General features: G+C 43.1%; 1 protein-coding gene across 1 annotated transcript in view; it reads right to left on the bottom strand.

Annotated features, from left to right (window-relative positions):
* ror2 (receptor tyrosine kinase-like orphan receptor 2) overlaps positions 1-27,495 on the bottom strand; it is a 42,462-nt gene that overhangs the window by 8,823 nt on the left and 6,144 nt on the right. The window contains exons 2-4 of the mRNA XM_034896650.1: positions 15,566-15,637; positions 7,174-7,461; positions 6,260-6,290 (exon numbers count right to left, since the gene is read on the bottom strand). Coding sequence (XP_034752541.1) covers positions 6,260-6,290; positions 7,174-7,461; positions 15,566-15,637 — 391 coding nt within the window. The remainder of the gene's footprint in view (positions 1-6,259; positions 6,291-7,173; positions 7,462-15,565; positions 15,638-27,495) is intronic.

Raw genomic sequence — 27,495 nt, 5'->3', positions numbered from 1 at the left:
GGGGGGAGAAACGTCCTTTTCTTTTAAATGTATTATTATGAAATGTCTGGGTAAAAAACAACATTTTCATAAAAAACAGCTCAGACCACTGGAATGTATGAAGGGAAGTTTTTAGTGGTTTTAAAACTGTGACTTTCTGAAACCTGAAACTGGTAACCATGGCCCACGGCTAGTCAGTACTGTGAAACTAAAAAGTACATTTCCACAAGTATCCTATGTTGCACCAAACGGTCTATTAAATACTACCAGGAGTCATAGTATTACAATATTATTTTGCAGTCATTCCTTAGAGCCCCAGCTCTCAGTGGAATCAACGTGCCACACACACACACACACACACACACACACACACACACACTCACACACACACACACACACACACACACACACACACACACACACACACACACACACACACACACACACCACTTGTTGACTGGATATCACTGTGTGGATCACTCATTCCTGGAAATCTCTTACATCTATTACTCTACTCTTTTTTTCTTTCACTCCCCACATCTCATGAGTACTTTAAAACATTATGTCATGGAAAATTCATTACTGAACAAGCAGGACTGTGACAGCGTTGGCCAGCTCTGCATTTACTCCAGAAACTTAATAAAGGGAAATGTTTAATGAGTGGAGAACCAATAGCTATATTTTATAATAAATAAATGTTAATTATTGGTAACGGCTGTCAGAACATCTAGCCAGAGCCTCTAAGTCACGAGGAATCAGCATCTTCCACAAACCTATCAACCCATGCTCATATTACGCTTTTTGGCTTTCCCTTTCCTTTCCTGTGTTATATATCTTTTATATAACATGACTCAAAGGATGTTATAGGTTTACAAAGTAAAACAGCCCAAAGTCCCCCCCCCCACAGAGTGAGATGTCTCACTCTGGAGCTAAAACTAGCTCTGAATCATTTCCTGGTTCTCCTTCTCCATTAACAACATGAGATCAAGGAGAGGGTTAACATGTCGTACCGTGGTCAGAAAGAACAGGCGAGACACTTAGTTTCTCTCACTAGGATTCTAAAGTCACTACTCTGCTAAAATAATACACACACACACACACACACACCGGCCGGCCCTTCTACTCTCTTAAAGAGATCGACGCAAACACCAACACACAAGATTGACCTTCAGATCCTCCTTTGAGTGCACAATACCAAAACATAAGGATGAAGCCCACTGAGCAATGCTGTTATCCTCCTGCTAACAGAGCAGAGACTGTGACCTCTTCTGAACACATGTAACAATATCTAAGATTCTAATGTGATGAATACATGAACACATGAGAAATACAAGCGTCGTATTCAGACTGGAAACAGCCGATCTGAGTCTGGTGCCTGAGTAGTAGACACAGTTTGTTAGTACTTGTCACCTGAGGACCTGAATCCACCAGTTGTCTCAGCAGATTAAAACTGTGTTCCATAAATGAATCAATGTTGGCACTGCTCAGAGACACAGTGGGTGGATTGTAAAGTCTGATGGTGGCTCGTAGAAAATGACTTCCTGTTGCTCAAACTCTCCCGAGGCTCTTGGCAGAATCTGACTCCACCATAGGCTCCTCTGCTGTCCCAGAACAAAAACCGTGCACTCTGCACTCAAAGTCCCAGTCACCTTTTCAGAAAACTTAAGAGCAATGTGTGAACAACTGCCATTGAATGCTGCTTGATATTATTGAAGCTAATTGAAGCCTGTGAAGCTAAAAGAGAACAGTAGAGAAGTGGACATGATGTGTCCTGAAAATAAGACATCAGAATATGGGATCAGCGCTGGCCTCAAGGGGTTTACATTTAGCTTCATTATGTAAAAAAAAGAAAAATCTTAAAAGGTCCCATGGCATGAAAATTTCCCTTTATGAGCTTTTATTATTATTATGAGTTCCCCGACCCTGCCTGTGGCCCCCCAGTGGTTAGAAATGGTGATAGGAGTAACCGAGCCCTGGGTATCCTGCTCTGCCTTTGAGAAAATGAGATGGGCCAATCTGGAATCTTCTCCTTAGTCAGGTACTACGGCACAACATAGTGGCCAAAATACTAAACTCAAAAGTTTAATTCATCCCAAGAAGGCAGTACTAAAAAAAGAAGAAGACAGTTCCATGTTAAAGTGTTGTTTTCTAAAGATGTTTTCTTTCAATTAAGAATCTCTGAGCGTTGATGTGCGATATGTCACAGCCTTTCGCGAATGTGTGTTGTGTTGGTATTGCGATGCCGATAGAAAAAAGATATATTTTGCAGCCCTGGTAATTAAAAGTATCTACAGTATGAGTGGCTGTAGGCCAGCATGCTGAGCTGCTGGCTCAGGGTAGGTGCCCTGCAGGAAGTTGTGCGGGTTAAACCGACTGATCTGAACTTGTTTTCAAAGGTGGCTCGTTGCTGAGGTCATTCATATGTCATGTTTGTGCGGGGTTTAGTCTCCCAGGCCTGACTTGAGCCTTAATCCACAAAACAAACAGCCTGAGCCCAAGGCTGCGGATGCAAACATGGTAAAGCCCTGTAGGCTTACTGAAGATAGACACTGACTCAAGGCAGGCTGCTGTGTCCTATTCTGTGCACACTGGACGCTGGGAGTCGTTTTGCTTTTGATCACCAACAATCAGATTGACACAGTACAGGTAACTGAATCGAGCTGCTCGGTGCCAATGACGCCTGTAGCATACCACCACCTACTAATGAAGGTACCCAGGTTGTGTTTATTTAAAGTATCAGGCTCTGATTCCTTCTCTTCCTGTCTGGACAGAAGGGGGATGCATGTTCCTGTCACTTAGCTGCCATCATTTCAAACCACACCCACCAAGGACTAGTTGGCAAGCTGTGTTGTTGATAACCCGGAAACAGCAGTAAAGGCATATCTGATTTACACCAACGTACCACCAAACATCCGATTCATGTAATTATTAACGTTAGTGTTGCTCATCTCCAGGTGGAAATGACTGTCTACCTCTCAATGCTACGAACACTCCTACAAGGGAGGATGTCCACTTGTCAATACATTGCTAATTTAAATAGCTCACGTTAATCTATTGTGTCAACAGTTAACTTCCTTTAACATTTTATGTAATGTTTTTGTTCTACCAAAACACCTTCCTTCCATCAGGAGCAACTATTAGCAACTATTGTGATTGCTTTGAAGAAATGCTAACGAGCCAGAGTGTTTTTCCTCTCCAATCCTAGAACGTATGTGTGATTTAGCCAGACCTTTCAGCGCTGACACAGCACTCTGGAAATGTGAGACTAGGAGGAGCCCCGCACCGGATGTCTGCCTTTAACCTGGCAATGTACTTCTGTTAGACCCGACTAATAATACACTGAGACCGGATTTTACTAACAGGACAAACCTTTCACTGCGCCAACTATGCCGTATTCCCAAGAACGTGTGCTTAAATGTATCTGACGTTGCGTTGCAGCAAAGGTTGAGCCTGGTGAAACCTTTTGGTCAGCCTGTGTTTTTATCTGGAGCCGGAGCTGGCAGCTCTGGGTTAAAGAATATCATCATGACCCCAGTCCACCAGAACTCAGCAGGGTGCTCCTCGCTACTGCTGTGTGAACTTTACACGTTTCATTCTTCATGTTGGCGTTCTAGCCTCTGGTGGATTTCTGAGGACTATGGTTCCCTGGTCCTCAGGTATCTGCAGGGTAAAGCCAGACAGCTAGCTAGACTATCTGTCCAATCTGAGGACTATGGTTACCTGGTCCTCAGGTCTCTGCAGGGTAAAGCCAGACAGCTAGCTAGACTATCTGTCCAATCTGAGGACTATGGTTACCTGGTCCTCAGATCTCTGCAGGGTAAATCCAGACAGCTAGCTAGACTATCTCTCCAATCAGAGTTTTCTGTTGCACAACTAAAACTACTTCTGAACGTACACATGGTCCATCAAAACAACTTCCTTCCTGAGACTATTCAGCAGAAGCACCGTGGCTCTGTCCGGCGCTTAGCTCCGCCCAAGACGGTTGTGATTGGTTTAAAGAAATCCAATAAAGCAGAGCAGGTTTTTCTCTGAGTGGACTAGTCAGACCCTCCTGTTCAGCGCTGTGGAGGAAGGTATGGTTGAGTGGTTTTATTGGCGTTTATTCCTTATTAATCCTTAATGTACTTCTTATTCTGCAGCTGCGTTCTGTCCCACAGTGTACAGAGACAGTTCTCCCTGCTCAGGGAATGTCGGTTAAGAAAACTTCCGACATTAATCAACTAAATTCATCTGTTTGGAACACACTGCTAAGTCACCACCGCAGATACCACTTTAGCTATGCGTTACCACGACAACAAAAACACATTGGATACGTTGCTGCTAATGGGGATATTTAACACCACTGAACTAAGATATTATTATATATAGCCTACTATAATAACTTCGGAGTAAATGGGATTTGATTCATTTACAAGATGTACAATGGGATTCTAGTGAGGCGCAATGACTGATGGGTAATCTAGCTTGTGAACGGCAAAGTGATGAATCGTTGTTCAGTTCTTCCCCACACAGTAGGGCATGTTAGGAATCTCACTTAACACGGCTGAATACCCAGTCCACTGCACAGGGAACTACTAGGGGACCTGAATGCTTTCATGATAAATTATTGTCAAACATTTGCTGGTTCCCGCTTCTTGATTCTGGGCATTTGTTGTTTGTTTGTCATGAGTGAAAGTCAACTCAATATCTGTAATTAGATGAATTAAAACAGCCATTTTTCACCATTTATTTTATAAACTGAGTTATGTTGTGGGCTGATCTGATAAGCTCCCTGGAAGAGGCACTGAGAAACAGTTGGTCTGACGGAGGACATGAATCAGCATTCTTTCCAGTTTAGAGCAGGCCTGTCCAAACCACCGGCTAGTGTCTGACTGCTGGTAGAAGAATCTACTCCAGCCCCGTCGAACCCGAGAGAGAGAGAGAGAGAGAGAGAGAGAGAGAGACAGAGAGAGAGAGAGAGAGAGAGACAGAGAGAGAGACTGAGAGAGAGAGAGAGAGACTGAGAGAGAGAGAGAGAGAGAGAGAGAGAGAGAGAGAGAGAGAGACAGACAGACAGAGAGAGAGAGAGAGAGCGAGAGAGACTGAGAGAGAGACCCTCATGGTTTGGTTGTTGCAGCACATCATCTATTTCTAATAGTCGGTGAAAGCAGGGGAGGTATGAGTGCTGGCTGACATGTCACAGCATGCCCATTTAGCTCTGGGCAGGCACTTCTCACACCACAAACACTTCTAGACGTCGGAGGATATTTAGTGACTACAGAACGTCTTTTTCCTGAATACCAATCTTCGAATCCATCATCACCACTAGAACACAAACCTCTAGCTAGTCTCATGAGGGAAAGGACTGGTAGCTGGGAGTTCGTAACCTAAAACTTTAATGCTCACCACAGATCCTTCTAATACCTTAACACAATCCCAAACCAATTAGTGCAATCATCAGGGGGATTTGGGTGTACTGCTAACGAAGGACAGCTCTGGTGGGATAGACCGGGGTCCCGCGGTGTACTGCTAACAGAGGACAATTCTGGTGGGATAGACCTGGGTCCCGCGGTGTACTGCTAACGGAGGACAGCTCTGGTGGGATAGACCTGGGTCCCGCGGTGTACTGCTAACGGAGGACAGCTCTGGTGGGATAGACCGGGGTCCCGCGGTGTACTGCTAACGGAGGACAGCTCTGGTGGGATAGACCGGGGTCCCGCGGTGTACTGCTAACAGAGGACAATTCTGGTGGGATAGACCGGGGTCCCGCGGTGTACTGCTAACGGAGGACAGCTCTGGTGGGATAGACCGCGGTGCTGCAGTGTACTGCTCAGGGGGGACAGCTCTGGTGAGATAGACTGGGGGCTGTCAGTCCCATAGAAGACCATGACAGCACAGCATGTGTTTGGAACTATAAAGTTCCAAACACAGCACGTGGTTCATTACGTGAACCACGTGACCCCCCCCGCTAACGAGATTGAGGAGTGTCGCAGCTCCTCTCTCTCTATGGCTCTGGACTGAACTAAGCAGCAGAGAGGGGGTGATGCTGCTGTAGTGGTTTGAGAGGTTAGGGTTAGGGTTAGGGTCCTGCTGTGAAAACCTTATTAGAGTTAAATGCATTGCTGTCATGCTGGCCACAGATGCTGTTCTCTGTCAGGGGCACTACAAACACGACAAAGACACTACTGACTCTGTTTGGCCACATTCTGGGGTTACAGGGTGGGAGTGGTTAAAACTTTAAATCTCTTATTTTCCAAATGTTCATTTCTTCACACACACTGAATAGAAGGTGTTCACTTACGGTTCATCTGGGCCATGAGTGGGCATCTGTCCTGTTAGTGCAAAATAAAAACATCAATGAAATTGTTAACAAGCACATAATTCATATTTATCTGTATGGCTCTGCATGCATAAGGCCACTACAGCTTCTTGGTTACTTAAAGCGTTTACAGTTTTTACAGTTAAAGACACTTTAAGTGTCACTATTGACATCAACGAGCTACTGATCTCACTGTGACTTTGTGCAAACCATAGGCTGTAAAAACAATGGACACAGCATCAGTGACTCCACCCACTGGTTGGTAGATTACCATTTTGAAGCCAGCTGTTTGCATTGTGCCCGTCGCCATCTTGGTATTTTGGAGCCAGAAGTGATTGTATTTGGACCAAAGGACCGAGCTGGGGGGGACGACATGGCTAAGCCGGGGTCCTGTGTGGTTTCAATGACGCTGTGCTAAACCCTCAAAAGGGAAGGTCACTGATTTTTAACCCTTCTGAACTGGGGGGTTGACATGGACCTCCGAATAGTGCCCTCATTCCTCTGTATGGACACCGGTACACTGGGCTGGTTGAACTCCAGAGATCTTTTCTTAAGTTACCAGCCAGCGGTAGCGCCAGCTAGCAAGATGAATAATCTTCTTCTTCAAAATGTTCTAATTAACTTTGCAAAGTGAATACACAAAGTGAGAGGGTCAAAGTTTAAGATAAAAACACAGACAACAGCCAAAACAAGTTCAGGTCCCCAGTGTCAAAGAAGTCTTGAACTAGAGATTGAGACCATAAACTAATTATGAAAATGCAGTTTTAAGGAGTCTCGCCCTGCTGGAGGTTAGAGAGAATGAAGCTTTGGCTTCACTTTTTATACCCAGAAGAACAGGAATTCATCAAAAACAAAGGAGTGTTTCACTTAATTCTGAATAATAATGTGAACCATACCTAGTTTGACGTACAGGACGCCTGTGGCAGAGATGACCTTGAGTGAGTTGGAGGCGACGCACTGGTAATAGCCGGTGTCTGTCGTGTCCAGGTCCTGGATGCGGAGCTTGGATCCTGCATCGGTCTTACGGATGGTTATGCGGCCCTGCTCCTGCACCACAGGGGCGTCGTTTTTCAGCCAGCGGATGGACGGTCGTGGGTTTCCTGTCACTTTACAGTGCAGCATGGCTGTCTGGCCCTGGAAGTGGGTGATGTTGTTGACTGGCTCCTGGAACTCCAGGAAATAACCTGAAACGTAAGGGGTTTAAAAGGTTAAAAGAAGCATCAAGCATTAAAACTGAGAAACTTGAAAAAAATCATGAAATAATGGGGTCTTCAGAAACCTAACATTTTATAGAGCACAACATTAGTAACAATAATAATAATTATTATTAGGTAATAATAATTAGGTAATTAGGTGTTTACATCAACTAATTCATTAATGTTTTACAATCATTGGCTCATTCTTCAGCAACATCCAATCATGTTCATGTAGATGTACAGCAGTCATTATAACCCGGCATTTGCCACTATCACTTCACTGCAGCGCTCATGCCAACAGTTGGCGGTTTGCTGCTACAACCTCCTCCTTAAGGCCGCATTTAAAGAAAACCCGACATTGCAGGGTTGTGTAGGAGTGTCATTGGCCATCGCAGCGTGACGTCAAGTTGTGTCTCTCCAAAAGTTGATTCTGTTGAAGCTGTGTTTTTTCAGGATCACCTGCGGCCCACCACCGCTGCGGCCCAAACACACTTCCCACAATGGTATGAATTGGGAGAGCTGCCGTTTCCTGATGTGGTGTGAACGCAGCTTTAGTTAGTTCTGCGGCAGACTTGTTGGTGCTGCGCTCCCTCGGAGAGCAGATACTTTTCTACCAAATCTGAATGTATAACTGTAAATGAGCAATACTATAATGCAAGTCTTACTTAAAATAGCATATTTATGCCAGTAAAAGTTATATATCAATATTTTAATACATTTGCAATCAATTTGCTAGAATTCAATACAGTTATTTCAATATAATTGAAATTAAATGATTTGTGAGCTGTTTTTAAAGATTACATTTTCTTCAGAGGGAACCAGTGAGCGTCACACACAGGGTTTCTTGACACTTACTGGTAAACCATGTAGAATAATGACACCCTTATTCTTTATGCAAACCGCCCAGGTAACAGCCTTTTCTCCCTGTTGAGGTCCCACCAGACCAGCACAGTGAGACTCGGGGGGAGCTGCAACCCTCAGGTCACTACGACAGATCAGACGTTGCATGTTGGATCACATTAAGATGTGTATTGTAGGCCAACTGGCATGTTAATCAGGAGCAAAGATCCTCCAATATAAACCGAGATGTGGACAGCAGACGCAGGGGGTCTGTGTACGCAGACCTGTTTACCCTCAGCGTGTGTGGTCACTGTCAGTCAGGACTGTCCTTAAATGCACCTTGGTCGAGTCCAAGTCCAAGTCAAGACTGAGTCCAAATGAGTGGCAGTCAAAACCGAGACAGAAAAAAGGATCCTCTTCAAGACCGTAGACTTACCTGTTAATAATTTATGTGATGTGAGAAACATTATGTCTTCTCTTTCAAGATGATCATTTTGTCTTTATCATTATTTGGTAATGATAATCAGCAAATGCAGAGCAACAACACTGAAGGATCAAATTAGGCCATATTAATCAGTTTGGCAATTTCACTTAACACACATAAAGCTGAAGTGCAGCTTAACATTTTAGATGTTGAAACTTTTTATTCTGGTGTAACAAGACCACTGTGGACTGTCAAATGTAACAAATTAGAAGCAACAGAGGTGTCACTAAAATAAATAAATGTTACGAAGAATCCAGAGTACAGAGTGTTCTCTAACATCGTGTCTGTGTCTGATGAAACCGACTGATGCCTGATGATTGAGGTATATCACGCAGCCAGCCGTATCCCAGGCAAATGCCTGCTTCGATGAATTTTGAAATAAACTAGATTCAAGAGCACTTCCGTACATAAAAAAATGAAATATTGTTCCCCCAGCTTGTGTCAGTATAAAACAAGGAAATAAATAGAATAAAAATCACATGAAAACGCCACATATAGACATCTAGGAGGAGCTTGGGCACAGAGCATTACAGTGCAGTGGAGAGTAGCAGCTTGTGCAGAAGAGCAGCCCAGTATGTAAAATGGGTTTAGTCCAAACAAACAAAGTGCAGTTCAGGTCCAGTAGGGGAGCACGGCGGTGTCAGTAAGTGGCCCATTTTTGCCTCCATTGTGTACCCGAACAAGGGCGGTTCATACAATATTTGGTAAGTCCGAGACAAGTTTATTCCAGATGCATACGAGTCCAAGATAAGTCCAAGACAATAAAAAAGAACGAGTCCAGACTCAAGTACTACAGCCAATAAAATCTGTGGAGCCATAAATCATGTAGCCATGCGCAGACATCCATGTATACCTGAATGGACATGACAAAGGACAACATTTACAACATGTAGACCATTCCAGTTTTGTGGAGAGAGCTTAAAAATAGCTCCTTCTGTAGGTAGAGATGGTTGGTTTATGTTCTGCAACATAAACTCCAAAAAGCACTGTGTAGTAGTCCCTGTTGGTGTTCATGTAAACAAAGAGCTGTGACTGTCTGCTGTGCATGCGGCTTGGTCGCACGTGCACGCTGCTCAACGTGCACAGAACTATTACACATCAACCGGTCAGTTTAAATCACAGCATCACTGAGACACACAGGCCTCAGTCCCTTGAGATAGAGACCCGACAAACCTGCAGGACAGCTGGGTGCACACCGTAGAGCATGATGGGAAGGGTTTGTGTCCTGAACTTTTTAATGAAGCTTGCTTGTGAAGAGTTAAGACTCGACCTTGAGAAAGAACAAAAAGAAAGACTTAAAGCAGCCCTGCAGTTAGCTTAACTAAATATTAGTTTCCAGGGGTCACCTTTCAGAATGAAATACGACCAAACATAATGTAAAGCAGTGGTCTCACATTCAGTCTGACTGTTTAGTCCATCAGGCTAACAGTGCTGATCAAAGGGGTTTGATAGGATCTCAGCACGGCCCAGCTGACGCAGGAATGTTTGGAGATATTTGGCCAGCCATATAAACACGCAAGTCTGTCCCTGACTGGCTGAGTGGGTGAGTGGGGGGGTGAGACGGTGGGTGGGGGAATGGGTGATGAAGATAAACCACTGGTCAGTCGAATGTTCAAGTTTCTCCATCAGCAGTTACTCTTTTAAATAGGCTTTCAAATTGAATAGTTTTCCACTGGTTATAGATAGGGACTAAAGAAGACAGGAGACTTCAGTTTGGGACAGATCAGAAGAAAGGGGAGGAAAGTGTACAGGGGGCAGGAGAGAAGAGGAGACGTGGGGAAGGAAAGCAGAGAAAAAAGAGAGAAAGATAAGACGAGTTTCAAAAAACTTCAAAACAGGAAGTCTTGATGTGACCCAAATTGGTCTAAAACACCAAGGGGCAAGCCTTAGTTGTACTATAAAAAGTACTGCCTCAATTGTCATTGTTATTCCTTTTAAAGGAGTATTGTACCGCAAAACAAACATCTGGTTCCATAGTAAACGCAGCTCGAACAGTTCTACTATTATACTATTATTATACTGTAACTATCTGACTCAAACCAAGCTTATCCATGTGCACTTACAAAACAAATATAACTGGGTGCACACAAACTTGCAGATGGACATTTTAGATCCAGGACTTGATTGACCACTCATGGTTCAGCCATATTGTAGGTTTCCTCCCTGTCTTGTGACAGTACTCTTGACTCTCTGCTAGGATCTGTTATGCAGATTACTGTATAAGGAAATACAAAGGGATGGTTGGGGTGCAGAGGCATTGATAAACACACTCAGAAGTCCCCTGGCTCTTAAAACCATCCGCATTGGGAGCAGCAGCCAGGCTCTGGAGTTTACGCAATGGAAAATAGAGATTGATGTCCAGCCGAGCTCTCCACAGAGCAGGCTGCAGATGAGAGATGCCACCACGCAGCTCTTTAATTATAACGTCTTCCTTCTTCATTTAAAGATGTACTGCAGGAAAGGAAAGATGAAACAGCTGACGTGCAGATCCCAAACAGCTGGAATGTTTTTAGCAGCAGTGATTAAAGGACGCTGAGGACTGAACTGGCCATGTGTGATGATGCTGTCTGTTTATGTGCATACTATGCAAGTTAATACAAACTCAAATGACATGAAAAATGTTGCTTTGCATTCAGGAAATGTCAAGATAATATGACCAAAAAAACATGTGAACCCAGGGTCTGAAAAACAAATTGTGTCTAAAGATAGATAGATAGTCTATAGATAGTTATGACAGAAGTAGCCATGTGATTAGACGGGCAGAGTTGGGACTTAAAATCAAGGCCCTGATCCCCAAAATTCTGGTCCCCCCCCCCCCCCCCCCCCCCCCCCCCCCCCCCCCCCCCCCGTAACACAGCCTATAGGCTACTCTTGGAGCCATTAAAATAGAGGTGACCACATGTTTGATCAATTTAGCCTCTCAAACCAACACGTGACTTGCCTACAATAAAATCTATAGCTATGAACACTTATAGAACATATCACAATGTTGGTTAGTTTAAATGTCTATTATTTTCACCAGAGTAAAAAGGCTTTTGTGCAGAAAACTAAACAGGCTATACAATCTAAACTAATCCACGCTCCACCCAGCAGCACCCTCTCTCTCAGAGCATCGGGGAGAAAAAGCCCAGTACCCACAGTCAGCAGAACTTGACGGCTGCCTTTCCATTACTCTGGATTAAGCCTTGCGGACTCAGTCATCATCATTTCAATGAACTCATTTCTATATATAAATGGTGTGGTCTGTGTCAGTGAAGTGAGTCCTGTATCAGTGGTGTTGCCAAAATGACTGTGACATGTGACAATGTCTGTGTGGATGAGCAATTCCAAATCTGAAGCACAAGGAACACTGCTGCAAAACACTGCAAGGCAATGGCAAAAAGGTGCTCAACCAGGGGAAACAGGGAGCCCAGTCCAGTTTAGAATCTTATACCTACATTTGTCCTGACAGCAATCCATGTTTGTTGCCCAATTATGGCTGTATTATCCAACACATCCAAATCTATTAACAATCACCAGTCTGTGATAGAATGTAATGCAATCCTTCAGAGGTAAAGGCAGCATGCTGCATGCACGCTGGGCATAATCCACTGGGAAATTCAAACGTCATCATTCCTGGTCAAAAGCTACTTTGTGACTAATAAGGTACTTTTATGGAGGCATGACCATCTCATATATCAAGCCAAAGTGCTTGATTGACTAGTCTTATACCCCAGAGATAGAGGCAACCAATGAAAAGCTGCTTTTCTCAAAGCCAGCTCTATGGCAACTTTCCAAAGCCTGCTCCACTTGGACAAGCAGCCCATTTGTCTAGGAAATGACTACTCAGGTCAAATGACACTAAAAGTGGTGGTACCACTGCATCCCAGCATCATTGATGTAAACACAGAAACCGCCTCCCCTCGTCTGCGCTCTGTTTGCACGGAACACGGTCCACCCGTCTGGGCACAACCATCTCCGATCTCCCGTTGCTTGGTCGACCCAAGTCCTATGTCCATCGCCGATGATTGCACATGTGCATACAGTACTGAAAGTCATCAGGATAGCATTGATAAGTTTCCAATAATTGGTTGGACGTAGATCCCCTTCAAGGCCAGGCTGATGTTAGAAGTCCCTCTAGTGGACAGAACGTGTAACAACAACCACACGCTTATAGTGGCAGTGGCAATGCATAAGAGTAGTGTAGGACATATTAATAACAGGCTGCATTTGAGAATTAAATATTTGAAAAATAAAAATAAATGAAATTTGAATGGTATTATACAGGAAGATTGACTAATACACATATTGAAATTTGTACATTTACACACACAGAGCACATTACACATTATATTTGCACACACTATATGCACATTATTTACATTATTATATATTATTGAATTGTATTGCATTGGTATCTTTTTGTATCGCTGCAATGTCAAGGATTCAAAGGCGAAGTCTTTTACCCTTATAAAAGACATTCTTATATGAAGGCTGTGCTTTAAAACAACACCTAAAAAGAAGATTTGCATAGAAAGCTCTGCAAATGTTTCTTTCCGTTCTAAAGATTGATTCCAAAATGTTCCTGAAAACTATTACTGCTCAGTGCTCACTTTAGTCCCTCAGTGCAAACAGTCCTCCCATTGTACCATTCCATTTCCCCATCCTGGTATTAAACAGACCCCGCTCCAACAGGATTCAAGCCTCCCCTTAAATTCTACCATGATTGATGCTTGTAGGCCAGGGGGCCGCGCTGAACACCCACCATGCTGCATGACAGAGCTAAGCTGAGAGGACAGGGCTTAACCAGAAGGCATAAACATTACCAAAGCTGTTTCAAACCATTAATGAACTCTTTAATGCAGCTGATAGGCCTGGATCTTCCCATCAATTCACTAACACTTGTGGAGCAAAGACGGACTGAGGACAGTAAGCTTGAACGGTTGTCTGTCTTTGTGTGTCTCATTCAGAATTCAGAATATATATCCGGCTGCCGTAGTCAGATGTGGTGTTGCATTTTTCAAAAGCAGCCGGCCTCAACATTTTGCTGCCTAAATGCCCTAACCCCATTCAAGATGAATTGAAAGACCTGCGTTTGTGCCGGATCATGTAGCGGCTGATGCGGTCAGTCTGGACGCAGGCTTAGTCCTGTGACAGCCTGACAACCTGTCCAGGGTGTAGACACCCTTAATTAGAACTAAAATCATGTTTTTTGCTACAGCCTTTAATTTCACGTTTATTTAGTCTACCCTAAATACTAAACAACAGTTATCCATGTCCACACGCAGTCTGCATGCACAGTCATGTACCGTATATGTACTGCATGTCATACATTTATACGTGTGTTATTGTACAGGTGCTGTCTCACTTTTGTACGCTTGTGTAAGTTTTGTTAATGCTGCTCATCACTGTATTTTTGTATGTATTGTATCTGTCAAATATCCAGTTTGTAATGCTTTGTGTGTAGTTATCTTTCTTCTAGAAGTTTGTGTGTGTACAGCCCTCTGAGCCAAGCTTTGTGCTGTTGGGCTATGGTAAACTTTGTAGGGGAATTTGCCACCCTTACTGGCAAAATAGCGTTAACAATTTGTACAGTTAATGGAATAACATCATTTATTCAGATTAGCAGCAGGAACTAGACAGCAGCAGGCGCTGTAAACATGTCTGACAACTCACACACACTTTGTATGATTTACATTGGCAACAATAGGGCATACGATCTGCACATCACAACTTAAACAAGGTGTAATTAATGAGGTGTCTTATATTACACCTTTAACAGCTTGATAAAACTGTGTCAAACATAAAAAGCCAGGTTAAACACAAATGAAGAGCACCAGTGTTTAAACCTCTGGCTGACCTGAGCAGCAGCCACCATGGCTAAAAAGTCACTATATACTTTATATTGACACCTACAGCAACTATGCCTGTACAAATTATTACATTATTGTCTTATTGCAATGTTTTTTACATAATCAGCATTTTGTTGTTTAGCTGCGACTAATTTCTAACATCCTAAGAGGTATGACCGTTAATAGTAACTCAGTTTTAAGATAATTTAAGAAGAAAATACATAGTTTACTTCATAGGCTGTGTATTTGATAGGCTGTGTATTTGTTTCCACATAACCTGGATATAACCAAATGATTTATTCTAGGATTTACTCACAACTTTCATTTGTTTGCAAAAGTAATACATGAATAATTGTTGTTAATTTTGGCTAAAAGAGACAATTTTGTAGCAAGTTCTTAAGACAATTAATTGTACAGCAAAATTTGGAATGGTTACAGGTCTAACAGCAACCTACTGTATATGTAATGGCCAGAAGATCCAAAAGAATATATCTGCCACACAACTGCCCCCACTGTGTAGTGGTGGGGACGGTTGGTCAGGCTCCAAACATGGAGTGCAACTGCAAAGCAGATTCAACGTCCAGCACTACAAATGTGGTAAACCTGCTCAACACGCCCTCCAGGCAAGGAACTTCTGACCACACCATCTACATGAAGGTTATCATGTGCAAGATGAGGCCAAAGCTCATCAGGACGTGCCCCCACCCTTAGTCTCACTCCCTGGGTTCCTTGATGCCTCCAGGCGGATCCTAAATGAACCCATTTGTCCCTCCATATTATCTCCTCGCTCGCCCCTATTCCTTTGTCCGAACACCCACCACCCAACCCCCTTTTCCTCAGTCCCTAGCCCACACTCATCCCTAAAACCAGTCCTCAGTCCTAAAGGGGGTGATACAGAGCGTTTCAATAAGCAACAATATGAGAAAGTTTCCCTTACCTTCAGCTGTGGGTGCAGCTCCACTCTGAGCTTCGGCCAGACCATCTGTGTCCACTGAGGCACCTGGATCGGCTGCAGAATCAGATGTAGACAGAATTCAAGAGTTAAAGCTAGATCCCACATAAAACAAGTCAATCTTGGTGGTGGAGATCCATAAAGGTCGCAAAGTTTATTGTAAAAAATACAATAGGAACTATATAAGGAACAACTTAGGCTTGGCCGCAGTTAAGCTACAAACTAGAAGTCTGTCCTCGGGGGGGGGGCTTGGAACGGTCATTGGGCCATTAAAGTTAAAAGTTCATCTCCTTGGGAGTTTAAACACTCTTGGCAATTGATCAGAATGTAAGTAATTCACTGTACATGTAATACATATATCTACGTTTGTCTATCCCATCTGGACAGAGTGAACAAGTGACAAGGACATCATGCTCCTGCATAGCTACTTTGTGATCCAAAAGCCCGGTTTGACCCAAGGTACTGGGGTCTTTAAAGTCCACACGGCTATTTTGAGGGAGCTAGAAGGTTCCTTCAGCCTGTTGAAGGTAGATGTTGCTGCATAGTCGTGAGCAGGTGGAAAACACTCAGAATGAGTCGGAGATGAAGTTGAAAAGATGGGCTTTTTATTTATCTTCCTATTAAGGCCGCAGAGCCAAAACAGAGACACAAAAATTAACACACCTTTGGGAAGAAAACACACTACCCAAGAAAATAAAGGTAATTAATCCCTATCCCATAATTTAAGAATACAACTGTTCACTAAATGAACCTTAGATCAAGTCACTACACTGGGGGCATCCAACAGACCTACGTCCTGTCCCCCAGGTGTTTCCTCAAGCTGTACACCTGCAGCTCGCCCCTCTAATTGGAACATTCCAACACAGCAGAATGCAGGGGTGGCTCAGGTGAGTAGACAGTCATGCCTTTTGCAGCCAAAATTCCTCTAGCTATGAAGAAATTCACAGAATATCATATATATATATATATATATATATATATATATATATATATATATATATATATATGTGTGTGATTAACACTACAGAGACACTTTGGTTACAAAAGACATATTTGGTGTGTGATTTTTATCACCAGTAATGTTTGTGAAATAAACTGTATGCTTTAAAACAATAGAGACTAATGTATTGATGTACTGTATGTAGATGTATAAATCACCGCAGTATTGGATGTTAATAACGTACACAGGAAAGCTATGGGATTACTGTGGGGAATTGAAGAATGGCTAGGTTAACCCATGGGATAATCCACATAAGATGCTAAAATAGATAGCGCCTTGCTACCGTGACGCCAGCCATGCACTCCATCACACAGCCCATTGTTGTGTGTGTTTCCACATAAATCCCTATGCGAGTACTTCAGTGTTTTAGGAATAAAGTGATTGGCGAAGGTCATCCCTGAAAACCCCATACCGAAGATTCCTGTCCTTCCCTCCTTGTCCCCAGAACTTGATGCGATGCTATTTTACCAATACTTCTAATGTCTTGTAATGTCTAATGTCTTTGTGTTTCAAGGATAAAACACGAGATGCTACTTATGCTAAAAAGAAAGCCAGAGTCCTGGCAACCAGACCTCTCCTTCAACAGAAAGCTAAATGGTCTGATGTGTGTCGAGGTCTGTATGCTTATACCATAACTGCAGGAGGACTTCTTTATTGTTCATCGTTCAGGAGGTTTTCATCGGAAGCTGAATTATCCGAAAAGGTCAATACTGAGTAAAAACAGTTTCATGTTAAATCTGTCATCCAGACGTCCGATAACTAACATCCTTCATCCGATTCAAATAGACAGTTAAAAACCACCAATATCTACAAAGGGTATTGGTAAAAATGTGGCTTTAAATATATAAATATATAAAAAGGTAAAGCTTGGATAGCGTCTGACTGACACAAAGGGGACATGACGCCATCGACTGTTAAACTGAATATTAAGACAGATATCTTTGGGTTTGAAGACTGCTGGAAACATTTGGAATTATGAAAGTACACAACTCAATAAAATGTATAACGCATGGAGTCGTTTTTAGTGTTCTCTTCCACTTCTCTCAGTTGGGCTGTGAGGCAAACTGGGATTTTACTCTGATTTAAACAACACATATGTTTTTCTGAGCAGAATGTGTAATGGATACCCTGGCTGCTCTGTTTGATTGGGCCTGGCTCTGGGAGCTAATCAGGATCAGGCGCATGCGAGCAGACACAACGTATAGCTGGGTTATTAACTCCACTCGACTTGGCATTGGCTCCTGCCTTCCCTGTGATACAGAGCATGTGCTTGACAGATGTGGGTGGTGGAGGAAACTGGTGGTGCTGAGGACTTCAGCAAACAAAACCATAGCGCATTCCTTTCAGGAGCCACACTTCCCTTGGAGAGATTGGAGTTTAATCCAGCCATAGATGTAGGCAGATATGGAGACAGGTCTCCTTCAGTGAGAGAAGGATGGATTGCTTCACTAAATATCTCTGCATCAGATGCAGATGCTGGATTTGTGTTCAGCTAAGACATGTCAAGCATAGTCCTGGAGATATTTAGCAAGTGTGTCTGACCAGTCCTAACTTGTAGACATGTTTGCAGTGTCTTCTAAACATCATAACAGTTGTGATCCCACTGCAAGGATGAGGCATCAAAACTAAACCCTCGTCTTTGTTTAATCTGTCCCTTGGTCATTCTCAGCCGACTGCTCCCATCTGTTGCTGATTTATTGCAGAAGTTAAAAAAAGAAAAAAGAACCTCAAAACTTAATGGAAACAGCAGCGGGTGATCTGTTCTTGAAAAAACATGGAATAACATTGAGAAGAGCTAAACAGTCTCAATGAAGTGAGCAGGCAAACTGTCTGTTTGATTGACTGGGTGATTCAGCATGGCTTTTCTATAAAGTTGGGGGTTCAAGAGAGACCAGCCAAAAGCCGGTCCTGTTGTGGATTTGGTTCCAGGTTAATAAAATACTGAGATTTGCTAGGCTAAGAGGCTAGGACTCAGGGGAGAGTTCTAACCCAACGGGCCTCCTCTCTTTACCCTGTCTCTCTTAATTATGCTGTAATAGTTTTAGACTGCTGGGGGACTTCCTCTGACACACTGAGCTGCTCTCTCCTCTATCTTTCCATTTGTGTGCATCCAAGTCCCAGAAATGCCTGTTACTAAACTCTCTCTGGGGAGTCATTCCCTGGAGTCCTGATGTTCAATGTGAAATCTATGGATTGTCACTTTAACAAAAATATTTAAAAAACAAATTCCATACGGGATAAAGATAGAAAATTGCAGAGTACATCTACTGAGCATCCATCAGTCCACCCCAGCCGGGGCTTCTACAGCGGTGCTTGTAGGATCTTCTGGTTTCCCATGTTGGGCCTTTTGCCAGTAATCTACTCAAGGTAACTATAGGTGGATCCCTCATCAGCTCTAACTTCTCTTAGGACTGCTGCTTGGGTCATTTAAGCAAAAGTGAACAAAATGGGTTTTATTTGTATAAAAACTAAACGACGGCGGGGACGGCGGGTAAGTAAGTATTTGGTGTATGCCCGACTAATGTGTAACAACGGAAACACAGTCTACTGCGGCATGCCCATGACATTGAGCTCAACTTCATACCATGCACCCTGTAACATAGTAAAGTAGTAATTTGTCATATAATAAACTAATGTTATGTCAGTAAACCAAAAGAGAGAAGAAGTGAGCTGAGTTTCTTAAAGCCTGGACACAGGCGTCACTTTAGACAGTGGCTGTGATTGATTACACGTATCCACAGCTTTGGAAAATGAGGCATTGGGGCAAAAGGATGCTTTTCCATCCAAGGCTGAATAAGACTGCTGCATTCCAACAGCCTGCTGCCTCGGCCATGAAAGGGCCCTTTGAGAGCTGAGAGGCCAGGCCACGGCTCCATCTACTGGGGTTTGGACAGAGGGCCCTCTGGCACACCTCAACACTTTCCTTCACTCTCTTGTTCAAAATGCTCTGTGTGTATGTGTGTGTGTGAGTGTGTATGTTAACCTTTGTCTATGTTCTCCCCATCCTCCACCCGTCTACGTTTGCTGCTATCATTTCCAACCCTTCCCTGAGTTTTAGGCGAAGGTTGGTTTAACAGCTTGCAGAGAGCAGAGCGGAGTTATCCAAACATTTCTAGAAGGCAGAGCTACTTTAGAGGCTGACATGATGTTGCTGGCTGAGTTAAACCCCAGTGCATGGAAGCAAATAACCACAGAATGTCAAAGGAGGAAAACATTACTGAAAACCCAACCACTGCTGTTCACTCCAAGAATGTGAGTGGTTTATGAAGTGTTATAAAGCTGCAAGCAGCCATTATGTTTTTTGAAATCCATATAGCTGTCCGTGGTAAAGTATGGAGAATGAAGCACATCCTGCTCAGCAACTGAATTGTTAAATATCTTTTATGGCCATAGTAACAAGGTGGCGATGTGTACGAAGAGCACCTCGCCCCACCACCTGACAAACTGGACTTAGAATGGGAATGTGGGATATTGGAACCTTCTAGGGCTGTCAAAAAATGTTCTAAATTTGAAAATATATCTGAATTGTACAGCGACTGTTGGCCTTGCACGTTCTAGTTTGGGCTTGCGCTGCTGCTCCCTAAACTCTGTGTGTTTAATGTCAGATTGAGCCCGTAAAAAAAACTGTAACTTTTCTAGTCTCACCAACTACTCAAAGCTATTCTACATAGTCCCGGAACCAGTCAGCATTCACACACACTCACACACCAATGGGGCACCATCAGGGGCAACACAGAGTTCAGTGTCTTGCCCCAGGACACATTAACATGGAACAGCAGAGCCAGGGATCGAACATCCAACCTTTCATTTGACCACCATATAAATGTATATATATTTTAAAAAATGCTATATATACATATACATATACATATACATATATACACACAAACCAAGAGGTGGACCAGAAAACTCATCAGCATCTGACACACAACACAGCCACTGGGTGCGGGGGAAAGAGTAGATGTATGCAGTGGACTGAAAAAAAGTGTTGAATGGAGGCCAAAGCTTTGATAAAAAGCAGCATTTTCACATTTAACCACATTAAAGTGGCCACACTTTGAAATTGCCCAATTTAATTTGCTTTAAATGTTCAGCATTATAAACTTTTACATGGCTCTTAAAATTATAAGGCCTCCACAACACTGGCGTGTGTTGTGTGAAAGGCTGTCTTCTTCATTCAGTGTAAAGTGCTGTTTAAGTATCAACACCATTAAATGCATTCTATCTGTTAATCTGGTACTTGACCTGATGCCGCTCAGACTACGTATATTTTGCAATGGTCTCAGTGTAGCTGGGGTGGGGGGGTGGAGGGCACATTATCTCCCCAGTCTAAACAAGTCAAGTCCTGGTCAACCTCCCTATACTAGATATCTAATTCAGAGCGCACTGTGCCTCCTCTGTCCCCCTCAGCCGTCGGCCTCTCAGCTTTCTGTCCTGGGACTTAACCAGGGTCTCCTCAGTTACCCGGTCTTAGAAAGAAAGAACCCCCCTGCTGTTTGAAGGTTTCTATTAACGGGGTCATTACATTAGGAGAAAACTGCACTTTAGAATGGAACTGCCACTCTTTATTTAGTGGTGCTTTTTAATTTAATTCCATGTTCAATTTGTTTAATAAACGAATGTTGGAAATGATTTCCTTTCCAAATACTGGAAGCAGAACCGGGAATACTTCAATATCTGTTTATTTATTGTTATAGTGACTTCCATTGGGTTTCTGCTGTGGAAACCTTCTGTTTCATGTTCCAGTGTGGACGCCGACATGTTTGGGTTGAGCACTTCTGTCCATAAGTAATGTTAGTAAAATGATGACTTTATAGATGTTTTGCACATCAATACAAATCTGATGATTTGATATTTCTCTCAATCAAAAGCAGATTTCAGCTTATTTAATTGAATTAAATTATGGCATGATTTTTCCTTGTAGCATAGTCAAATAATAACAGTTTTAATTTGATCTTGCTTCATTTTTTATTTTTTAACAATTATATTGGTAATTGCAATTATTTCTGAGACAATCCATTGTACAGTAAGATGTAGGTGATGATGTAGCTCCAGGTTCCAGAAGGGAACGGGTTGGAATGTGTGGCTGGTATTTCTGACCAACACACCTCTGCTCGACTGTGAAAGAAGACACAGACAATGCCCCCCCCTCTCCTCCCACTGCCCCCGTAAAAGCTATAGGGGTCAGTGTATCTGATGGAATCCCCTCGGTCATGTTGTGCTATTTAACTCTCAACCTTTTCCGAGCGCACTTGAAGGCAGCTTCATATACCGGAGAAAGAGAGAAAGAATAGAGACAGAGAGACTCCCAGGCAGTTCAGAACTTGGGTTTGGTGTTTTTAAAGTGCCCATATTCTGCTCATTTTCAGGTTTATAATTGTATTTTGAGGTTGTCCCAGAATAGGTTTCCATGGTTTCATTTTCAAAAAACACCATATTTTTGTTTTTTTGTTGTGTTTAGGAGACTTCTTCTAGACAAGGGCCACTTGTGGAATACCCGCACAACAGGGACAGGAAGATGAACAGGGACAGGAAGTAGTTCTTTTGGAGATTATGGTCAACTAGTGGCTGTTGGAGCACTGTTTTCCATTGAGAACGAGCTAATGCTAGCGCTAGCATGCTACGGTTAGGGCATTTAGTATGTGGAAGCACCAGAGACACAAAAACACACAACCCAAAAAAAGTGATCTTTTCATGATACGGGAACTTAAAACTTTAATGTGGCAGAGCTAGAGGCAGTAATGTTTCCTGTTTAATGTACGGGACTCTCACATCGCCTCAAAACACAACCAAAACTCTGATCCATGTGCACATGATTGGCCACCGCAGCGTGATATCGGGTGGCGTACACACTACCCCCATGGGTAATGAATAGAAAGAAATGCATTTTCCCCAGACCCCCTGAGTGTATGTGAACGCAGCCTAATGTGGCTCCCTTTTGTCTTAGTTGACTTAGATTTCTTTAGTTGATTATTTTTGCTCATTTATTGGTGCTTTTTCATGCTGAATGATTTATTTCAAAGAAAGTTGTGATCACATCTCTGCTAACTAAAAGGTTTAAAGTGGAGCAGTTGCATGATTCTTTGTGAAGAAACTCAGTTTTACAGATGATTGATTAGTCAATGAAATGACATCAGTGTTATGTCACTATATCATTTCTTTCGTTTTGAGATTGGCGAAACCTCCTTCCTCTACACCTTTCCTCCCACATACGTTTGAAGCATAATCAACTCCTAAGGCACCTAACTTTCTACGCTCTCTGTTATTTTCCACGTCAAAGCATGAAGTCAAACTACTGTTATCTGAAATGTGAATCTTAATGTTGATGCACCATACAGAGTTGTGATGGTGGTGAAGTTCCCCTCAAACACAAACCATGTCCAGATGTATCGACTTCTATCCTAGAGGCTCTCTATCACTGCTAGACATCTAGAACATCTAGAAATAAACACACAAGTTTACAGTTTTTCTGACATAATTTAGCATGGCCCTCTCTGAGTTGTCAGATGGTATCACTTGCCTGCCATGGAATTTCCCCTTTCCTGGCTCTGATGCTGTTTTCCCACCTTGGGAACACTCATCACGGAGACAGCTCACACAGGGGTAGCCCCATCCCCGTGACAGATTTACAACAACAATAGCTATCTAATAAAAAGGGAGGCACTTCCCCTCAAATATTTGGCCATTTGGTGTCTCAAAGACAAGACAATAAAGGAGACTGAGAAGGTCGTGATGGGGGAAGAGCTCACTCATTTGCATTTTATTGGCTCTCTGATAAGCGTGTGCATACCTAAACTGTTCCCCCTTTGTCATCTTTGTTGCTATGAACGTTTATAGGCTCAATTTCCAAGAACTAACAATAATAATAAAAACAAATGGCCCGACCAATAATCACTTATATAATTACAATTTGTCACATCCAAACAAAATCAACAATTACCAGTCATACGCCTTAAGACCTTAGCTGTTAAACAAAGAAAACGGGATCATGAAAAAGAATGATTTGACAATTAGACAACTAAGTAATAATTGTAACAGGCCTAGGTATCACGCAGCTCAGTAGTACAGAGATTAATTGTGAACATGCTCAGAAACTCAGCTCCCCTTTTCTTCTGAGCTGGTCCTCTATGATTAACAAAGCATCTGCTGAAGGAGGAGGGACAGGCCATTACTTTGACAACCCTGCTGTTAACATATTTCCACAGAGCCATGGCACACTGTAAAGGCCAACAGCCTCTTACTGGGAGCTTTCAGCAGGCTTCACTGTCCGTCTCAATGCAACAGTCAATATCTCCCAATGGCCACATCATAATAAATAATAAAATGATGGAGTATATCCAAACTGGTGCACTGGACAGACTGGTACTTCTGGGAATGGCTGCTGTCCATTCAACTAAATATACAGTCTGTAAAGCTGTAAAGGGAGTTGGGTTGGCGACGGGAGGGTCGCTGGTTCAAGTCCCAGTATGGACCAAAGTACAGAGTGTGGATTGGTAGCTGGTGAGATGCCAGCTCACCTCCACCAGGAGCCCACTCACTCTGACATCTCTCCATTTGTGCATGAATAGGTCCTGAGCGTGTGTGTGTGTGTGTATTTCAGGCCCATGTGTTGTGATTTCTAATAAAACAGAGTGTAAATTTTAATTTCCCCACTCGGGGATCAGTTATTTTTAGTAGTTCATTAAATGAACTGCAAGAAGTCCCTCACCTTCCACTTTCTTTGTGTTGCTATTCTAAACTCGGGTTGATTTGGGAAACATCCTCCGAGCTAGAAGCGACAGATGTGTGATGAGTTCTCATCACACACTCAACAGCCATGTTACTTCCAGAACTCGCCTCCCTACGTACACGTGTTCCACAGAAACCAGTTCCTTCCCAGGGCTATTTGTCAGAGGCACCGTTTCTCCGTCCCAAGACGATTGTGATTGGTTTAAAGAAATGCCAATAAACCAGAGCACGTTTATGTCCTATCCCAGAATGCTGTGTGGACTAGCCAGACCCTCCTCTGCAGGGCTGTGGAAGAAGGTCTGGCATAGCGAGACTACATTAACTGTAACATGAAACAAATCAAAATAATACTCCAACCCTTTTCTAAATGCTTTCATATAAAAGTACATCACACAGCTGTTAGTCATTGTTTCCTATAAGGTCCACATCGTGGAGATAGGTTTCTACCTGACATCAGCAATCTGGTGTAATACTGAATAATCAAGGACGAGTTGTGCACAGCTGCACATGTTTGGAAGTAACCCCGGTTCTATTAATTGAGTTAAGAAGGAATGTGAGGGATCCAGAATCAAAAATAAGCTGCATAACTACAAAACGCCCCTCTGAAGACAGTTACACAGGTAGAGAAGTATGCAGCGTAAAACACGAGAACACATCCCGGGACACTTTAACAGGATAATTAGGAACAGACTCAACAACAATGCCTGGGGCTCCAAATGTCTTCAGATCCAAACAGACGAGGGCCAGGCTCATGTTGGAATCAACAAGAAAAAATAGATCACAGCCTCTTCCTCCCCTGGGAAACGCAGACACAAAATACACGTTCTGTTGTCTACAGGATACATATTCGTGATTAATAACTGTTGTGACAAAATGTCTTAAATATACAACTTGAGACACAAAGGCCTGGCAGCTTCAGCGGTGCTTGGGCTGACCTTTGACCTCTGAGTGTGTGTAGAGGGGCTATACAATTCATGTAACACAGTTGGAGAGGTGATCCAGCTAACTTCCAACCCAGACGACTGATAAAACCTTCGATCCCCCACACACTGCTCCGCCTGCCTCTCTATGAAACCCCGCCAGACACGTTCCACCTCCTCAAGGCCCCCCGCTCTAGAAATTCAGCTCGTTTCACAAACTGAATATATTAGTCATTAGGTCGAAAATCCACTCCACACAGGAAGTAACAAATTCACGTCCCATTATAGAGATCCTCCCTAAACAGCCCACAGTATCCAGAGAGCACCAGTGACGGCTCACTAACCCCACCCCCACCCCCACCCCCACCACTAAGTAAAGGCCGTTATATATACAGCAGAAGTACTGGTTGGAGGACACCTATCTGAGGCTAAATGGGACTGTCACACCTCCATCTGAGTATTCAGTGCATTTGCTTTAGAGGGGGCTGACAGTCACGCCCCCCTTTCATCACCAAGCAGTGTGGTTAGTGTGGGCCAGACAACAATAGGACAGGATTAAAAACACTCTCAAGAGCCTGGTGTGAGCATCACCATATGAACCAAAAAGTCAACAGTGAAGGCTATCGCCACCAAACTGTTCCAATGTGGCTCAGGCTGCCAGTCTGCTCAAACTCAAGTGCTTGGTAGATGTAGAACAGGGGAGGAACCAGGCCTCCCTTAATATCAGAGGGCGGGCAGCTTTAAGTCCCTTGGTGTCCACATCACCGAAGGGTCTGACGACTGGATGTCCTGGTTCAGTATTCGGCGCCCTCAATCCTGCGGGCTGTCCACATCTACATTAAAGCAGATCCATTTAAAATGCATCCACGTCTTTACGTCCTCCCTGTCCCCCATGGCCTAAAAACCTTTTCACTAAGGAAGGCTTCACAAAAACTTCATACTGTGAGTTCAGAAGTGCTCTGCTGTTGTTAGTTTTCTTCCCTCTCCCCCCTCAGCGCTGCCTGGTACTCTGATGCAAACTGTCTGTCCTGTTTACGCTCCACACTAAACACACATAAAACACACCATGAAGCATGAGAGGAACACAGGGATCTACTGCCTTTCCTCCTCCAAACACTTTGTGGGCCTCGTCTTGTGTTTCTGCTCCCCAGCCCGGTAATCAGCAGCATATGTTAGCATTAATGCCTCTCTGCTTTCTTTTCAAAATGCAATCAAGAGAAGGGCCATCTCTGATACCAGTGCATGCAGTTAGAAGCAGCAGCAGCACTGTACTGTTGGATTAAAGTCTCTCTTATTATTTAAACAACTGATCAGCAAGTTAACAGGAAGTCTATGCAAAAAGCCAGCAAACTCATGTGTCTTAAACCCATAAACATATGCTTGTGTTGCAGCAGTATGCTAACAGTCCATCCTGTCAACACAGAGCCTGGTCCATGGGAATGGCTCGCACTGCTCTAAGTAGTCCCAGATCCAGGAATATAATTAGAACCAGACCAGAGACACACCAACACACAGCAGTATGCTTCCTGTTAGTCATTTCTCTCTGAGTTGTCACCTCACATCAACATATACAGAACAGGACAGACTTAAAAACATCATCAGTGGCACTGGGCTTTCCTGCTGAGCATTTCACTGCAATGTTTTTTGGTCTTTACATGCCTGGTCCATGGACTGGTACTGGACCACCAACCTTTTTCTACCAGGCCACAATATTCTGGCAGAATAAGCTTAAATGATGAATATATAATGGTATAAGGCATTAAAAACAACTTGTGTTGTATTATACTAGGGCTGCACAATATATCGTTTTTTTGTATTTAAAGGTTCCATGACATGGTGCTCTTTGGATGCTTTTATATAGACCTCAGAACTTCTTTTATATAGACCTTAATGGTCCCTAATCCTGTATCTTAAGTCTCTTTCATATAGACCTTAATGGTCCCTAATCCTGTATCTTAAGTCTCTTTTATATAGACCTTAGTGGTCCCTAATCCTGTATCTGAAGTCTCTTTTATATAGACCTTAGTGGTCCCTAATACTGTATCTGAAGTCTCTTTAATATAGACCTTAGTGGTCCCTAATACTGTATCTGAAGTCTCTTTATATAGACCTTAGTGGTCCCTAATACTGTATCTGAAGTCTCTTTATATAGACCTTAGTGCTCCCCTAATACTGTATCTTAAGTCTTGTTTATATAGACCTTAGTGATCCCTAATACTGTATCTGAAGTCTCTTTATATAGACCTTAGTGGTCCCTAATACTGTAT

This window comes from Etheostoma cragini, chromosome 16 (genome assembly GCF_013103735.1).
Source record: "Etheostoma cragini isolate CJK2018 chromosome 16, CSU_Ecrag_1.0, whole genome shotgun sequence".
NCBI lineage: Eukaryota > Metazoa > Chordata > Actinopteri > Perciformes > Percidae > Etheostoma > Etheostoma cragini.
The sequence above is the reverse complement of the archived record's forward strand: the minus strand, read 5'-3'. Positions and strand labels throughout refer to the sequence as shown.